The sequence below is a fragment of the Verticillium nonalfalfae genome, assembly GCF_003724135.2.
Source record: "Verticillium nonalfalfae strain VnAa140/NRRL 66861 chromosome Unknown scaffold_9, whole genome shotgun sequence".
NCBI lineage: Eukaryota > Fungi > Ascomycota > Sordariomycetes > Glomerellales > Plectosphaerellaceae > Verticillium > Verticillium nonalfalfae.
The window spans coordinates 198643-213820 of record NW_021167234.1 but is presented as its reverse complement, the minus strand read 5'-3'; the positions used below and the strand labels follow the sequence as shown (position 1 = coordinate 213820).

General features: G+C 56.3%; 4 protein-coding genes across 4 annotated transcripts; 2 read left to right on the top strand and 2 right to left on the bottom strand.

Moving 5' to 3' along the window:
• Positions 1 to 588: 588 nt before the first annotated feature.
• On the top strand, positions 589 to 3378 carry D7B24_009222 (uncharacterized protein; the record flags this gene model as incomplete). The annotated part of the gene is made up of 1 exon (XM_028643298.1): positions 589 to 3378. The coding sequence occupies one exon, from the start codon at positions 589 to 591 to the stop codon at positions 3376 to 3378; it is 2790 nt and encodes a 929-aa protein (XP_028498349.1).
• A 349-nt stretch (positions 3379 to 3727) lies between these two features.
• Positions 3728 to 5125, bottom strand: GE1 (4-O-methyl-glucuronoyl methylesterase; the record flags this gene model as incomplete). The annotated part of the gene is made up of 1 exon (XM_028643297.1): positions 3728 to 5125. The coding sequence occupies one exon, from the start codon at positions 5123 to 5125 to the stop codon at positions 3728 to 3730; it is 1398 nt and encodes a 465-aa protein (XP_028498348.1).
• Positions 5126 to 9291: 4166 nt separating this feature from the next.
• D7B24_009220 (uncharacterized protein) lies at positions 9292 to 9960 on the top strand (the record flags this gene model as incomplete). Its single annotated transcript, XM_028643296.1, has 1 exon — positions 9292 to 9960. The coding sequence occupies one exon, from the start codon at positions 9292 to 9294 to the stop codon at positions 9958 to 9960; it is 669 nt and encodes a 222-aa protein (XP_028498347.1).
• Positions 9961 to 10347: 387 nt separating this feature from the next.
• D7B24_009219 (uncharacterized protein) lies at positions 10348 to 11662 on the bottom strand (the record flags this gene model as incomplete). The annotated part of the gene is made up of 2 exons (XM_028643295.1): positions 10348 to 11401; positions 11463 to 11662. 2 exons carry the CDS (start codon positions 11660 to 11662, stop codon positions 10348 to 10350), a joined length of 1254 nt encoding a protein of 417 aa, XP_028498346.1.
• Positions 11663 to 15178: the final 3516 nt, after the last annotated feature.

Genomic DNA, 15178 nt, shown 5'->3' with positions numbered 1-15178 from the left:
TGCAATGAATTCATGCCACGGGAAGAAGGGGAGGACCGCACTGATCCCCTCCTTCCACGAAGCACGGGACTCCTCGCGCCTGGGGAGGCCAGTGGGGATGCCAGAAGCCTCTGAAGACCTTGACGGCGAAACCTCGGTTGACTTACCTCATCATCGGTCAAGGCCGGACCCCACCTTGCCCACCCTGTCAACGATCCTTCACCGAACCTTGTGTGTGTCTTAGGTAAGCTTTCTTCTGCCTGTTCCAGATTCTTGACGCACACGCGCACACGCGTGCAAACCAAACGAAGTTGCCCGTCTCTGCTCAGCCTTGCAATACGGCTACGACGATGATGGGAAGCTCTCATCTCGACGCGCACCATTGAAGCCAAACACTGGATCCCCGTATCCTCCATCGAACAAAGGCGCAGCTTCATATCATGCATGGTTCAACGGTGACAGGCCCTCATGATCATCTTCAGCAAATAGCAGCGCTCTTTGCAGGCTCGTGTCCCCACTCACCAGGCCGCGACACACACATCACCTGACAAACAATATCTATCGCCTCACTCATTTATGCTCGTCACCACCAACAATTGAAGCGTCAGAATGGACCACCAAAACTCGCCATCGGTCGATCTGCTCGTCGAGAACCTGTCTGGCGTCCAGGATCTCGTCAAGTCCACGCATCAAATTTTGCTCTCTAGACAGGACCATCTTAATCTGCCTATCAAGACTTTCCTTCGCGCCGCGTCGGGGAAGCTGCACACAGCATTAATGCTGATCGAAGACCTGAAGACCCCGAGCCAGAAACATTTGGAGTCGCCTGGCAACCCGGGGTGGACGGCCGATCTCGCCCACGTAGAGGCCTGCAAACAAGCCCTCTCTGGCTGGCAGGTGTCCACCCAACAGCCCGCCCAGGACGTCTTGAAAACGCTCCAAGCACTCTGCATCCACCTCGACATTGCCCAACAGGCGCAGACCTTCGTTGCTTTTGTCAAGTGTCTCTCAGTCCAGTTCCAGGAGCACCTAGACAGCGCCAGCATACCTGTTCAGGGCCCCCAGACAGAGCAGGAGTCGGCAGACTCTTTGGAGGAAGTCAAGGCGTCTCTGGACCTGATATTGAGCTCCAGATTCGACCAAAAGGTTGGTTGTCTGTACGACTATAGGCAGTTGGTCCTGAGAAGGAATACTGACTTTCCTTCCTACTCCAAAGGCTGTATAACCTGGTTAGGCTACGCGGAACAGTACTGGCCGCAGCTCGGGGATCGAATCTTGCGCTTGTTCCATGCGGACAAGGCATGCAACTTCCAGCACTGGATCTTGGAGTACTGCCAGCAGAGCTACCCCGAGATCTATGGCCTCGGGACTAGTACAGCGCCAGAACGATCCCTGTTGGTCCTCATCTCCACCATCATCGAATCTTCTGTCTCTCGGCTCCACGTCGCTGCTGCCCTCGGTCTCGCACAGGTATGCAAGCATTTGATCGGACAACATGTCGACGAGAACCGGCCAAGCCCACTCGGGACGCCATACTACTGTGCTCTTATAGGGCCGATGGCATTGCTAGCCCAAAAGGACAGTCCTGTGAACATGGTTCAGTGGCCATGTCCCAGCATCGCTCAGATGGACACTCTCTATGCGTTCGAGAATAGCATGTGCTGGACCGACGTCGAGTCTGACAGTGACCTGGCCCCGCTTTCGTTACCAAACTTGATCTTTCTTGTCTGTCTGCGTCTGGGATCGACTGAACTGTATCAGCACTTCTTCTCTCTTGAGCATCTCGAAAGCTTACCGGAAGTCATCATGGACGCATCTTACAGCCAAGTCCCGTGGGGTGCCCCAGACTCCGAACGCGCGAAAGCATTCCTCAGCACAACTCTGCCTTATCTATTCGACACAGTTCTCCCCGAATTCGAGGAGGTCCATGCATCTGAGGTTCTCAATGGTCTCTGGGATGTCATGAATAAGATGTGTCTTGACATGACGGTCGGCAAAGCGAGGACGCAGGTTGCCCTTATTGAGGATTACGAATTCTTAGACATTGCCAGACGAGCGTTGCGCCACTACGAAGAGCCGGTCGTTCTGAGGCTGATACAGGATCCCCGCTGGAAGCCTGATTCAATCCGGACCTCTGATGGTTCACCGATTTTACATTCGCTCGTCGTGGATGACTCGATAGACATGATTGAAGCAGTCGTCGACTCGGGCGCCGACATACACATCAGAGACGACGAGGGTCAGACGCCCGTCATGCGTTGTGAATCCGTCTCCACTCTTGCCTTCCTGGTCAGCCACGGTGCTCGTCTGAACGACGTCGACAACCAAGGTCAGAACATATGGCATATATGCGCCGCCAATTCCGATCGCGGCATGTTGGAGTGGTTGGTGGAACACGACCCACACATGAGGACCAACTTAGGTGTCTGCATGCGTGGCGGCCGCACGCCAACTGCTCAGGCCATGATCCACGTTCTCTTTGAGCTCACCAAAGTCGATCCTGATGGCCCTACCGACATTTGGGGCGAGGCGCTCCACCGCCGTGCCAACTTTTGTCTCGATAAGCTCCTCTCCTTTTGCAAGACTGAACCCTCCTATCTGCAAGCTTCTGATTATTCTCTGATCCACGTCGCGGCTGAATGGGGGCGTATGGGGCCAATGGAAGCATGCCTACAGTCAGGCAATGTCAAGATGGACGCTCTCGACGGAAATGGAAACTCGGCCCTCCATTTGATCAACTTTGCTGCCGATTCCGAAGCCATCTGTTTCCTGCAGCAACAGTGCGCCAATGCTCCTGTTCAAAACAGCAAGGGTTACACGCCAGCCGAAACGATATTCTTCAATTTCGACAGAGCCTTTTCAGCACTCTCTCTTGAGTCGTGTCTCTCTTCTCATCCCGCATCGAGCACCCACCTGCAATTCGAGGCGTACCTGCTTTTGTTGACCCCAGAAGTCTTGTCATCGGAAGATGCGGCTGGCCGCCAGCTCTGGGAGAGATTCATCGTGGACATTGTTCACGGTTGGTCGACTCGCGTCGCAGGGGGGCGGCGTGCTAATACGCGCGCCTTCCCCTCATTGCTTTGTGCTGCAACATGCCTCGTTGCCAAGGGGGCGCTGGGTTCGTGGAGGAAACGCGCAGGTGCTGACGCGGATCCTCTATTTGGGCTCAAGGAAAGTGAACACTGGAAATCTGACCGATACTGGAGGACCTGTGTGCAGAAGATAGAGGCCGAGGTCAACGATGACTCAGGGTGTTTGCCGGGCAGTGGACTGAAGCGATCACGGTCAGCATCAGACGCAGGTACGCGAAGAGCCAACATGAATGGGGGTGGCAGGCAACGCACCCCACAGTCTGGACGGCCCCGACACGGATCACGACAAGAGAACCTAGAGGATTGAGGCGGATAAAGGCTTATGACCAGAATTCTCTCAATCGACCGCTTAGAAGCGGACACATGAGACGAGCCTGGGTTCTGCAGAATGGACAGAAAGACAATATCGAACATCACGAAACCACAACCCAAGAGCAATCTCATCGCGGAATCGATGACCGACAAATGTTCACGTAATTCAGGCGTCACTCGCACAGATACCAGTGTTATTCAAACGCGGCTACACGCTAGCCCCATATTCATGCCACTTCCAGTGTGAAGTACAAACCCCGATTCTTCACATGCTCCAGCCGCTGGCCGCGCTGCCAGTATCTGCCTGATGTGACAAAATGTTCGGAGCACTGTATGCAAAGTCATCACGTCAGAGTGGGCACGCTCCACGAAGCCCACGTGTTCAGGTTGAAGCTGCCATGGTTCTTCTCCGTCCGGAAGATGCTCGTCGTGCCACCGCCCGACTGCAGCAGGAACTTGTTGATGAACGCTGTCAGTTCGCTTCCCTGCTTGGCCGCTGGGAACGAGCAGTGCGAATTTCCGCCGACCTGGCTGTAGCCAAAGTTGTCCAGGGCACCGAGAGCCTCCCACTGCTTCCTCGCAGCGCCCATGCAGCCGTACGTCGCAGTCCAGCCGAGCCACTCCATGTCCGAGTTCTCCATGACGTACAACGCGCGAGGCGCGACGAGACCGGCGAGCATGTGATGGTCAAAAGGCAGCGCGCGCACGTTGCTCGTGTACGTGTTGAAGGCCGTGCCGAGCCAGACGTTCTCCCCGACAATCTGCGACGCCGTCTGCACGTTCTGGCCGTTCTGCTTCTGCCAGTCGGCGATGCGCCAGCAGGCCGAGCCGCCGGCGCCCGACTCCTGCGGCAGCGTCAGCGCGATGCGCGGCTCGAGCGCGCCCGCCACCATGGCGCCCTTGCCGTTGCGCGAGCAGCCCGTCACGCCGACGCGCACGGCGTTGATGCCCACGGCCGGCGTCGCCTCGAGCGCGTCGATGATGCGCGCCACGCCCCAGGCCCACGCCGTCAGGGCGCCCGCGCTGTGCGAGCTGCCGTACAGGTCGTAGAACTTGCCGCGGCCGCGCGAGGAGCCGCCCTGCTGCTGGGCGACCTCGTCGTTGTTGTAGGTGATGGTGGCGACGCCCGCGGGGACCGGGATGCTGGCAGCACCATACGCTATGATGGCCGGCACGTTCGTGCCGCTGGGCTTGTTGATGGTCACGGCGAAGGAGATGGACCGGCCCTGGTCAGAGACGTTGATCGTCAGTCGGTTGCCCGAGTATGATCCCGTGACGGACTGCGGCTTCCCGGGAAGGGTTCCCAGCTCGTAGGTCTGAATCTGGGCGCTGATCTCGCGCTGGCGGCATGCCCAATCGGCCTTGGTTGTGACAGCGGCACCGTTCTGGAAAACGAACGGGTTGGGCAGGTTCGCGTTTGCGGGACCGAGGCCGCTGGGCAGAGCAGGGCAAGTGCCGGGTGTCACCGGCGGCGGCGGTGCAGTTGGAGGAGTTGTTGTCGGAGGGCTGACAGTCGTCACAGGGGGTGGAGGTGGGACGGGAGTGGTGGGTGGCGGAGGAGGGGGGCCGCCGGGAGCCGTGCCGGGCAGACACTGCGAATACCAAGGGTTGATGACGCTGCAGTAATGTCCCGAGACGCAGGTCGTTGCACCTGTGTGTCCCTGGCCGCCACACTGGGCCCAGGGGCCAGCCTGAGCCGCTGCCGATGCAGCGAAAAGGAGGGTCGCTGCGAGAGTCTTCATGACGGGTGGTCTGGAGCGAGAATAATTGAGAATCCGTTTGCTGGCGAGGCTCTGTCTTCAGCTGTGTATCAATGGAACGTGATCCATCGTCTTTATACTCCAACTGTTATTGTTGGAGGGGCCCTTCTGGTGCCAAGACGTGATAATCCAACGGGCTCTCGGGGCCTTCTCTTCGTGACCGTTACCATTGCTGCTGGAACATGGTTCTCTTCATTTGGATATTCTCTGGTCAGAGACATTGTGGAAGGGAGCCTCTTGTCATTTAGGCTAAAATGGGTTGCCTCCACGAACCTCAGCAGATGCTTGCCATGGGAGCTTGACTCTACGGGTCATTTCGGCGACGAGCTCTAGCGGCGAACAGCATAAACCTCCGGCTTTTGCTGTGACAGGTTTCACGCGACCCGTCAGGACACAGCAAACATCCCGGTGGTGTGCCAGCTTTCATCATGAGGTCTGCGGCGACTTTAGGCAGTACACGAAATACTCCGAATATCAACATGGGTCATCTACCGCCCGGACTGTCCTTTGCAGATCATTGTGTCCCGAAAAACCATCCTGTCCTATATATCCGATCCATTGAGACCAGGGTTGTCCGCTCGACCCCAGATTTCCCCGCTTGCCAACCAGCATGGGACGAAAGAATCCCCCGCGGCTGAGTTCCGGATGCTCCGTAGCCAAGCCTTCAGATATGAGATGGCGCCGGTCCTAGCAAGTCACTATGTCCCTTGGCATCATGCAAACTGCCGTATTGACCGGGGCCGGACGAGCGGCTGCGACGTTGGCGCCAATGGCTGAGCTTGAAGGAGATCCACGGAGCTCGCATTCCGTGACGCCGGTGGGTGACTTTCCGGAACCGGTCGTGAAAGTAATGGTCGCAGTGAAAGTGGCTTGGGCCGTTTTGGGGAGACGATTTATCGACTGCATTCTACCTTATCTGGGTTGTAGTAACCCTGGAGTTTGGTCTGATCACTGCATCATCATGGGTTCTCGAGATTGTGATGCCGCTTATCTTGAGAGCCCGGAGACACGATCAATATATTGATCATGTCAGAGGGCGTGTAACTCCTGTGCACTCTGGGTTTGGTCTTGGCGAAGCTCGGATGGCTCACGAAGCCCGAAGGGTTGCATATCGAATGTGTTCCTGACGTGGACGTCTTGCGTACAAGACACCGTCATATCGCGTGCTCAGAACTTCTCGATCAGCGCCTCGCCCTTGATCCATGCATCGTGTTGTGTTTGTCTTTCTTGTATCTATGTAATTCTACCTATTCAATTCCGAATATGATAAAGTTGTCCTCGCGGGTGCTCACGGTGCCGTTTCCATCTTTCCCTCGAACCGTCGACTGGAGGTTTCCACCCACAGCACAGAGAAGACAAACTGTATCATCTTGAACAAGTAATTGTCTGGCCACTGGCAGCCATGAAACCCGCACCAAGCTCATCCTGGTACTCGGTCAGACGGCCCAAACACGGTTCGAACCTTCGTGGACAAAGATTTGCAGGGTAAAGCTTCTTTCCCTGCAAGCAGAAACCTTTTTCTGAAGCAGCCAGTCGGCCATCTGTGGCTTTGTGTTGGCTAGCATCTCTAGCCCCTGCAGCGATAATCAGGCTGCGAGGTACGATAATCTTGTCAGTCCATTCGTTGTCGCCATTGTAGCGTCGGTCACACAACACTTCTGCGCCTGCGATAGCTTTTGACTCGGCGCTGGGAAATACATTTGCGGTCTTAAAACTTCCGTATTCGAGAGACAAGTGAGCGTGATCGCATGAGCCCACCGTCAACGTTTAGTTTTGAAGTGCTCGCATGATGCGCCAGGTACTTGCGAGCCATGTAGGGTTCCCTACAGAGAAATCTTCGTACCAGAGCCCATTGGGGCGTTCTTTCTCACTCGAAGCCGTTCATTCGTAGAGGATGTGTTTGGTGGCGAAGGAGAGGGGAAGGGATGCCTTAGCCAGGGCATTCATAGCTCGTTACAATCATAGCTCGTCACGACAGCTTTGTCTCTGGGAACCCGGGCACGAGCGTGAGAGTTTGTCTGGCTCCGCGACGAGAGAGATGGTCCTTCGGTTCTCTACCGAGTGCGTCGAGACATAGAAATTGGCGTTAGAAACTAAGTGATTCGGGACACAATATATGCCGTTCAGTTATGGCATCGGCTGTCAGACGAGTAGGAACCAAACTCCTTATGCCCGTTTCCTTGTACATCAACGTGCTCGATACATTGTACGGGGCAATGTCTTGAGCTTGCGTTGTAAAAATACTGCGTGTCTTAACTTCAAGTGTTTCTTTTTTATTTGAAATATTGGTCTCCTTCTGAGTCAAATGGGCTGTTGTTTTCGACTTGAACGCCTGGCCTCTCGCACAGTAGTACATCAAGGTGCCGAAAGAACATTGTTGGACCGCTTTGACTCGACACCCTGCTGGTCGTTTGAGCATCATGGCCAGCCAGGTGCCTTGGACGTAGCGCTCGACAGCTATAAAAAGACAGCTTCGCAGTTTCCGAAACTCCGACTTGCCTCGTTTTCTTATCCGACCTTTCCCACTGTATCGAAGCCTCGAAGCCGGCACACTGCTGGGCTCCTGTCTCGACCCGTGGTTCGTCGAGACAACCCTGTCGACGGGCTGGCTACCGTATCGACAAGCGACGCGGGTTCGTCGGAGTGACAGGAGCAGGCTTTCTTTCTCTAGTCGACCTCAGTCTGTTTATGACTTTTGATCCCGGTGCTCCTTACGACGGCAGCTGAATTTCAGCAGGGTCTGAGCATCATTATCAGTCTGCCGAAGCGGCAAGGAAATATGCGAGAAGAAAAAAAAAAAAGCCGCCAACAAAAACGGCGAAGACAGACGCTGCGTTTCCATATGTTGTCTTGCAGCCACAACGCTTGCGCAGGCCAAAAAGGCTGATTTCATCCACAAACCTCGGCTGGATTTCCATGACGTTCTATTTCTTCCTTGGTGGCGAAAGCGCACAATAGCAACTACCGCGATCAATAATGTTCTCTTGAGGAGTAGCCGAGATCCGGCCAAAGGTCGGCATCGCATGATTTGCGCCGCAGCCGGACCACCAAAAAAAAAAAGAGCCCGCAGCCTCATCATCACACCGCTAACCCTTTGTCGTCCCCGATTCATGAGTCCTCCAGCAGAGGGCTTTCAGGGATAATAAAGTCAGCGAAAAGAGTTGTGAACTTGTGGCTGCCGCAACACGAAAAAAAAGGGAAAAAAAAGTTGAAAATTAATACAAAATGGCACCGAATCTTCAGTTTGCTATCAGAAGAGTCCTGATCACCCAGGATTCAAAGAGCTCCGCGACACCGTGGAGCACATAGCCACCTTCTCAGGGGCCGTCCGACCGACAGCCGACTTTTCACGGAAGTCTCGTACTGTCCAAGGCGCGGCCCTTGGTGGGAGAGGGTTCTTGTTCCCACCCTACGCGAGGCATAGCCTCTCGCATGGCGCTCCGGAAAATGGCACACGAACGAGCGAAGAGATTGGCATCACGCCCGCAGGGCCGAGGGAGAGAGATGGCAGTGCGCGCAGGGTACGGTTAGATGCGTGGGGTGCGAGAGAGGGGTTGGTCTGGGCTCGCTTGGAGGACGCATACTCAGGAGAACCCCCGAGGCTGACGTGCCCCGTTTCGACGAGTGTTACTTCTTGATACCGACGATCTCGGCTAGTGATTGCCTGATCGATGATTTGCTTGATTGATAGCCACGGGAAGATTGCGCCAGGGAATCCCTCAGATAGCAACAAGGATTCGTGTGACAGATCCAATCGGTGTCGGTGATTGGCGAACGGCGAATAATCAACAGTGTGCATGTGAAGTCGGGAGCGCAGTCACACGAGTGCAACCGATGTCGGCAAGTCATCCTTGTTGACTGTGGTATTGGTGATGGAGTTTCCGCACAACGAGCTCGACATTGGAGCGACCCTTGTCCATTGTCTGTCATTCAGTGCAGTGGAGGACCCACGCTTATGTCATCGGAGTGACGTGCAGGGGTCCTCGCTCTGACGATCTGGAGGGGTAACACGGCTCTCCTCGCAATCGCAATCGCATCCTCAGCATCCTCAACCTCACGACGCGCCACCCAATTGCGAAGGCAGAAAAGGAAGAGAGAGCACAACATAAGGGGACCCCCAAGGAAACGAAAAAAAAAGAAAAGCCAAAATGCCAAAGAAACTCTCCAAACACCCCGCCGCCAGCAGCACAACAACCCTCTCCACAACAGCCTCGTCGACCCCGCCCTCAACGCCAGCCATCCTCTCCGACGGCCTGCCGCTGCCGACACTCATCGTCTTCGACCTAGACTATACCCTCTGGCCCTTCTGGATCGACACGCACGTGGCGCCGCCCCTCAAGGCCGACGCCGCGCACACGTCGGCCACGGACCGCCACGGCGACACCTACACCTTCTACCCCGACGTCCCCGCCATCCTCGCGGCGCTGCCGCGGGCCGGCGTCCGCACTGCCGTCGCCTCGCGCACCCACGCGCCGGACCTCGCGCGCGACCTGCTGCGCATGCTGCACATCTCGCCCGTGCCGCCGGGCGACGAGGCCGAGGGGGCCAGCAGCAAGAAGAAGGACAAGCCGAGAAAGGCGGTCGAGTTCTTCGACGGCGGGCTTGAGATGTACCCTAGCACCAAGATACGGCACTTTGAGGCGATACGCAAGAGGACGGGGGTCGCGTATGAAGAGATGCTCTTCTTTGACGACGAGAGCCGGAACCGCGATACCGAGTCGTTGGGCGTCACTATGTACCTCGTGCGCGACGGCACGGGGTGGGTGGAGATTGAGAAGGGCATTCTTGAGTGGCGCAAACGACGGGGAATTGCATGACGTTCCTGGCACGTACTGGTAGACACAAGTGAACGATAGTACAGCACTTGGACCACGACTTGTAGACAATGTAGTATGTATTGGGGTAGGGGGGGGGGGGGGGGCGATTGGCCCGGATAATAATCATCATAGCCATGAAAGGCGAGAGCGAGCGCCTATGTACAGAACACTACTTCGTGACAAAGCTCATGCAGTGAAGAAGAGAGAAGAAAAAAATGTAAAAAGGATTCCAGCCACCCCACGCCTTCCCTCGGTGTATGCTCCGACAACACGCCGCAAGCAGGTATCTAAATTTTGGAAACACAATTCGCTGACATTCCGTAACCAAGCCTCAGCCCAACGCACATTTCGACGGTGGGAGTGCCGCCGTAGACCAGATACACACGTTTATGCCGCCGCCGTAGACGGCGCAAGCGGCGGCGCCATCTCGGGCTGGTGCCTTTTTTCGTCTGTAACAGAGAGGCCCTCGACGCCGGCTGCCACATCGCTGATGACGGGCGCACCGTTCTGCCTCGGCGTTGACGCCTCCTCCTCGTCAGCAGCAGGCCACGTCTTGGCGACGGAGCAGATGACCTCGTCGCGCAGGGCGCCACTGGAGGCGCCGAGGCCTACGCACTCGAGACGCGTGCCGTCGGCCGTTTCGCGCCAGATCATGGGCCCCGAGCCAAAGCCCGTGTGGCCGTTCTCCCAGCGCAGGTTGCCGTCCCAGGCGGGGTCGTTGACGGGCATGTCGCCAAACTGGTAGGCGAGGCGACCGCCGTACTTGGTGGGTATGTTGGCCGGGTCGATGTAGGCCTCGAGCGTGGGCTTCACCTCGGCCTCGCTGAGGATGAAAATCTTGGAGACGGTGATGGGGTCGAACCAGCGCTTGACCCAGCCCCAGACGGTGGTGAAGAAGGACGGGGCGCCAATGACGAAGATACGATCGAGCGTCTCGGGGTAGTGGGCCGTGGCGAGCTGGCTCGCGGCCTGCATGTGGTTCTTGAGGTTCCAGAACTGGCGCAGCGAGACGCCGTGAATGTCGACAATGTTGGTGCTCATGGTGATCGGGGTGCCGGGGAACTCGCGGTCCTGCAGCTGGGTGCAGAAGGGCATGTTGAAACGCGTCAGGTTCTCGTAGAGGGCGAAGAGGCGCACAAGGCCCTGGGGCGTGCGGCCGTCGGACTTGGCCTGCGAGATGGCCTTGCCGTCCTTGCCCTGCTTCTCGTAGTCGGCGACGGCCTTGGAGTCGAGGGTGCGGATCTCAAAGACGTAGAGGGGGATGCCGCGGCGGTCGCGGCGACCGGTCCACTGCGGGTAGAGGCGGCGTGAGGCGTCGTAGGCTGGCAGCTCGATCGTCTTGTAGAGGAGGTCAATATCGTTGGCGGTACGCCACGTTTCCGTCTCGGCGAACTGGGTGAGGGCGTCGGCGGGGTGCCAGCGGCGGGCGCGCAGGTAGCGGCTGGGGCTCGTGTCAGTGTGTTGCGGCACATGGGACAGAGGGCGCGAGAGAGAGGACTCACAGCAGCGTGGGGTCATCGTGCGAGGCTGGTGGGCCTGGCGTGTAGAGGCCGCGTTCCTGCAGCAGCTTCTTGAAGGCGACGAGCTGGGCGTCCTGGTGCTCGGTCAAGTGGCCGAGATGGCCAGCCGGGTAGGCGCCGTCGACTGTGGACACATTGGAGGGGATGGGCTGGATGGGTTGGGCGAGGTTGGCTTCGCTCATGGTGGGCGAGCTGTGTGTGACGCGGCAATGTTGAGGGTGGGTGAATAAGGGACCTTTGGGGCGGCGGGTAGGTATGCACGTTGTGTGGGACGGCGAGGGGTAGGTGTCGCCGATCGGAGAAGAGGTCGTCCAGATCAGATGGGGTGAATGGTCGTGCAGATGGTTGTGTTTGCTTCCTGTTAGCAGCAAGCAAGAGTAGGAGATCTGATGATGATGAAATAAAAAAAAAAGGGCGGAAGAGAGGCCCGGCGCGTCGGCAGCAACAAAGGTGTGTGGTTGGCGGTCCGGTTGATTACGCTGCCGTGGAGAGGTCAGGTAAGGTAAGAAACAGGCAGGGTAGCTCTGCTTTCCGGGAGGCGGGTTGGTGAAGTCATTGGGTCATCCGTCATCGTTGACCATCGAAAGCAACGCAGAAAAAAGAGGCCAGCCCTGTCCAGTCAGACGGGGCCCGGATGACTCGGGGACTAGGACGGGACCGCCGCATCCCTGATCCTGGAGCTGGGGCCTTGCTGCTTCTAGCGATGGTGTCATGCGCCCCTCGTCTGCCTTATCAGGGCCTGCCGTGACAGATGGCCCAACAGCCTGACAGGTGCGTGCTGGTGTCTCCGTATGGTACATGTACTCTAGTGGTCGACTTGACTGGCTGTGTGGTGGTATGGTGGTGGAGGCTCTGGCGGGCAGATCGCTTTCTCGCCTTGTGATGGCAGGCCAGGTGCGCCACCTGACAGCGGGTTTTGGCCGAGCGTTCCATCGGCTCGAGCTTCGTTTCGGCACTTCATCGTCAACTTGGAATGCAGAGTTTTGAGCTGGTCATGAGCCCCAGCCGAAGCATCCTCATGTTGTGTTTCCGGAGCCAGCGGCACTTAATGCTGTCGCAGCAAGCGTCACTCGATGCTGTAGCGGCATAGAATGGAAGTCGGTGGAATTCCTTCCCTCGCCGAACCGCTGACTAAATCGTCATGACTAGGAGATTAGTGGCGCTGCCCGCTGGAGCCACCGCTGACCTTTAGCGCTCTAGCGCCGGGAAGACACCCACGGCACACACACCTCAGTTCGCCGTGGGAGTTTTGCAGTGCGGCGCCTTTACCCCCCACCCTTTTCTCGTTTCTTTTCTCACGCTGACATCAGAGACATGGAAGTTTTTTTCTCTCTGTTCTTTTTTGGACGACTTGCTCCTGCCACACCGCTTGGAACCCTCCAGGTTCTCGCTCCTTCCGCCTGACAATAATGGAGGCAGGAACCTGTAGGCTGGAGGCAGGAACTTGTAGGCTGCAGGCAGGAAGGTCCAGACCCTGTTCGATGCACAATTGGAACATTGGCATATGACAATGCTTTTCGATGTCTTGACCCCATCTCGTGGCCTCCATCCGTCAATCACAGAACTTGGTCGAGCTATACCAGTTAGCATGTTAAACACACCCGGCCCATCTTCGACGGCGTCTCGTCACCCCGTCTCCGACTCGGACTTTCGCGGCACCCAAATCTCCGTCGCTGGCCCCGCCCCCGCCGCGGATCCCTCTTGTTTCCTCCAGACCCGGAAAACTCGTCAACCGGGCTTTCCCGGTTCCGTCCGAGTCTATCCTCATGACATACATTCATTCACAACAGTGACTTGGGCGTCGTCTCCGTATCAACAAGCACCTCTCCCTGCTGACCCCCAAACATGTGCCCCTTTTGACCGTCACACTCTCGTCCCGCGAAAGGTGAGCAGACCGGCCGACCAGCCACAAAACTCAAGTCTGCATCTGGAATACTCCAAAGCTTACATGCGTCGCCTTGCGCAACCTGCTGCATATGGCTTCTTTGCATCTGACGTGGCTCATACTGGTTGCTCGGATGCCCGTTCTACGAAAAGCATCGAGCGCCCAATGCAATGCTCGAACCTCGGAAGACTACAATGGCCTCCCACGCATCTCAGATGATGGAAAATCTTTAAGATCCAGAAACATCGCTAACTCGCCGCAATGGGCGTCTGGGTGCTCAGCAACGTAGAGTTGGACACCCTTTTCGAGGATGTGCATCAGACTTCGGAGGCGGCACTTCAGAGATCGACAAAAGGGTTATGATCTCCCCTCAGCTGACCGGGTTGATCGCAGACATGAGAAACCGCCGCGCGTCTTTGAACTCGGCAGTCGGTTATGGCGTCGCAATCAAGATGTAGTCATGAGCGATCAGTCCAGTATAACCTACAAACATGACGACGTTCGCATCTCAAAAGAGATTTTTGAGTCATGCTACGAACAGACAGCATACGCTGTAGCTTGATCATCTCAGCCACATCATTCCGCTGAACAGCACCAACGAGCGAGTGTCCCTGAAACGGAAACGCCCAATCCCAGCAGACAGCACGAGCATCAGACTTCATGTGCCGCCCAGAATCGTGAAGGGCGAGGGCACACAGGCTACAAGCCACCATTCTAATTTAACTGGTCGGAAAGGGCCTGCTCACGATGACGTTAGATTTCTTCCAGTACTAATCAGCCATGGAGACCGCGCAAACTTTCGAAGAAAAACGACTTTCTTACCTCGGCCGATTCTGGACAAGCACCTGGCTCGGAAGGGTGGAGAAGGCGTTGGCAAATGCCAAGAGAGGAGCCGGCGAGGCATTGCCCTCAGAAAAGGGTCCTTTCACGCAAGTCGCGGCCTGGTACTGTTCAAGCGATGTCTCGCAATGCCTCGAGTTTCTCAAGCTCGTAGAGGCGTATCATCCCGGGAACGGCGCAACGACAGATCTGTGGGACTAGTACCTCAGCTTGGCCAACATATTCACAGCACATCAAATACTGAAGGAGACAACTAAAATACTCTCCACAAGACTCGGTAAGCCAAGGTGAAGACCAACGCGACTTTTCCCGGGCAGGAGTGGGAGCCGCCTGGCTTAAGAGATTCAAGACGACGCCGCAGAATGCTTCGGGCATTTTTTCGTCTTTTCTTTTTGGCAAAATGGGCTTGCTTTCTTCGATATCCATGAGTGCAAAGTACTGTGTGTGAACGGCCTGTAGTCTTGTGAGGCGCGAGTGAGAGGTATTAAAAGTTTTCATAGCTACCTTGAGAGATACATGCAGTGACAGGACCAGGTAACAATCTACACTTTCAAGACCACGTACTGAATCGGCCCAGCAGTGATGTCACTATGAAGTGACATTGCTTCCCTGCCAAGGTAGCCTGGCCCACTACTCTTCAATAGAGTATCTTTGCCTCGAGACTATTGCTTACAGGAGTCCCTCAGCACTGTCTGCCATAACCATAGCACTGCCGAACCATTGTTCGTTGCTATCTTTAGGAACCTTGACATTCTGTGACATACAAGCCTGCAAGGGGTTGCACATTCGGCTCGAGCTACACACACTCTTGATATCAAGCAGCAAACATCACTGAGTAGCCGCTTCGGAGGATGCACACGATATTCCCATCACTACCATAGCTGCTCAGGCCGGGTCTGGCCTTACCGCTTGCCACGGAGTTTGGGAAGAGACATTGATACCATGTAGATAGTTAATGCAAACCCCATATTGT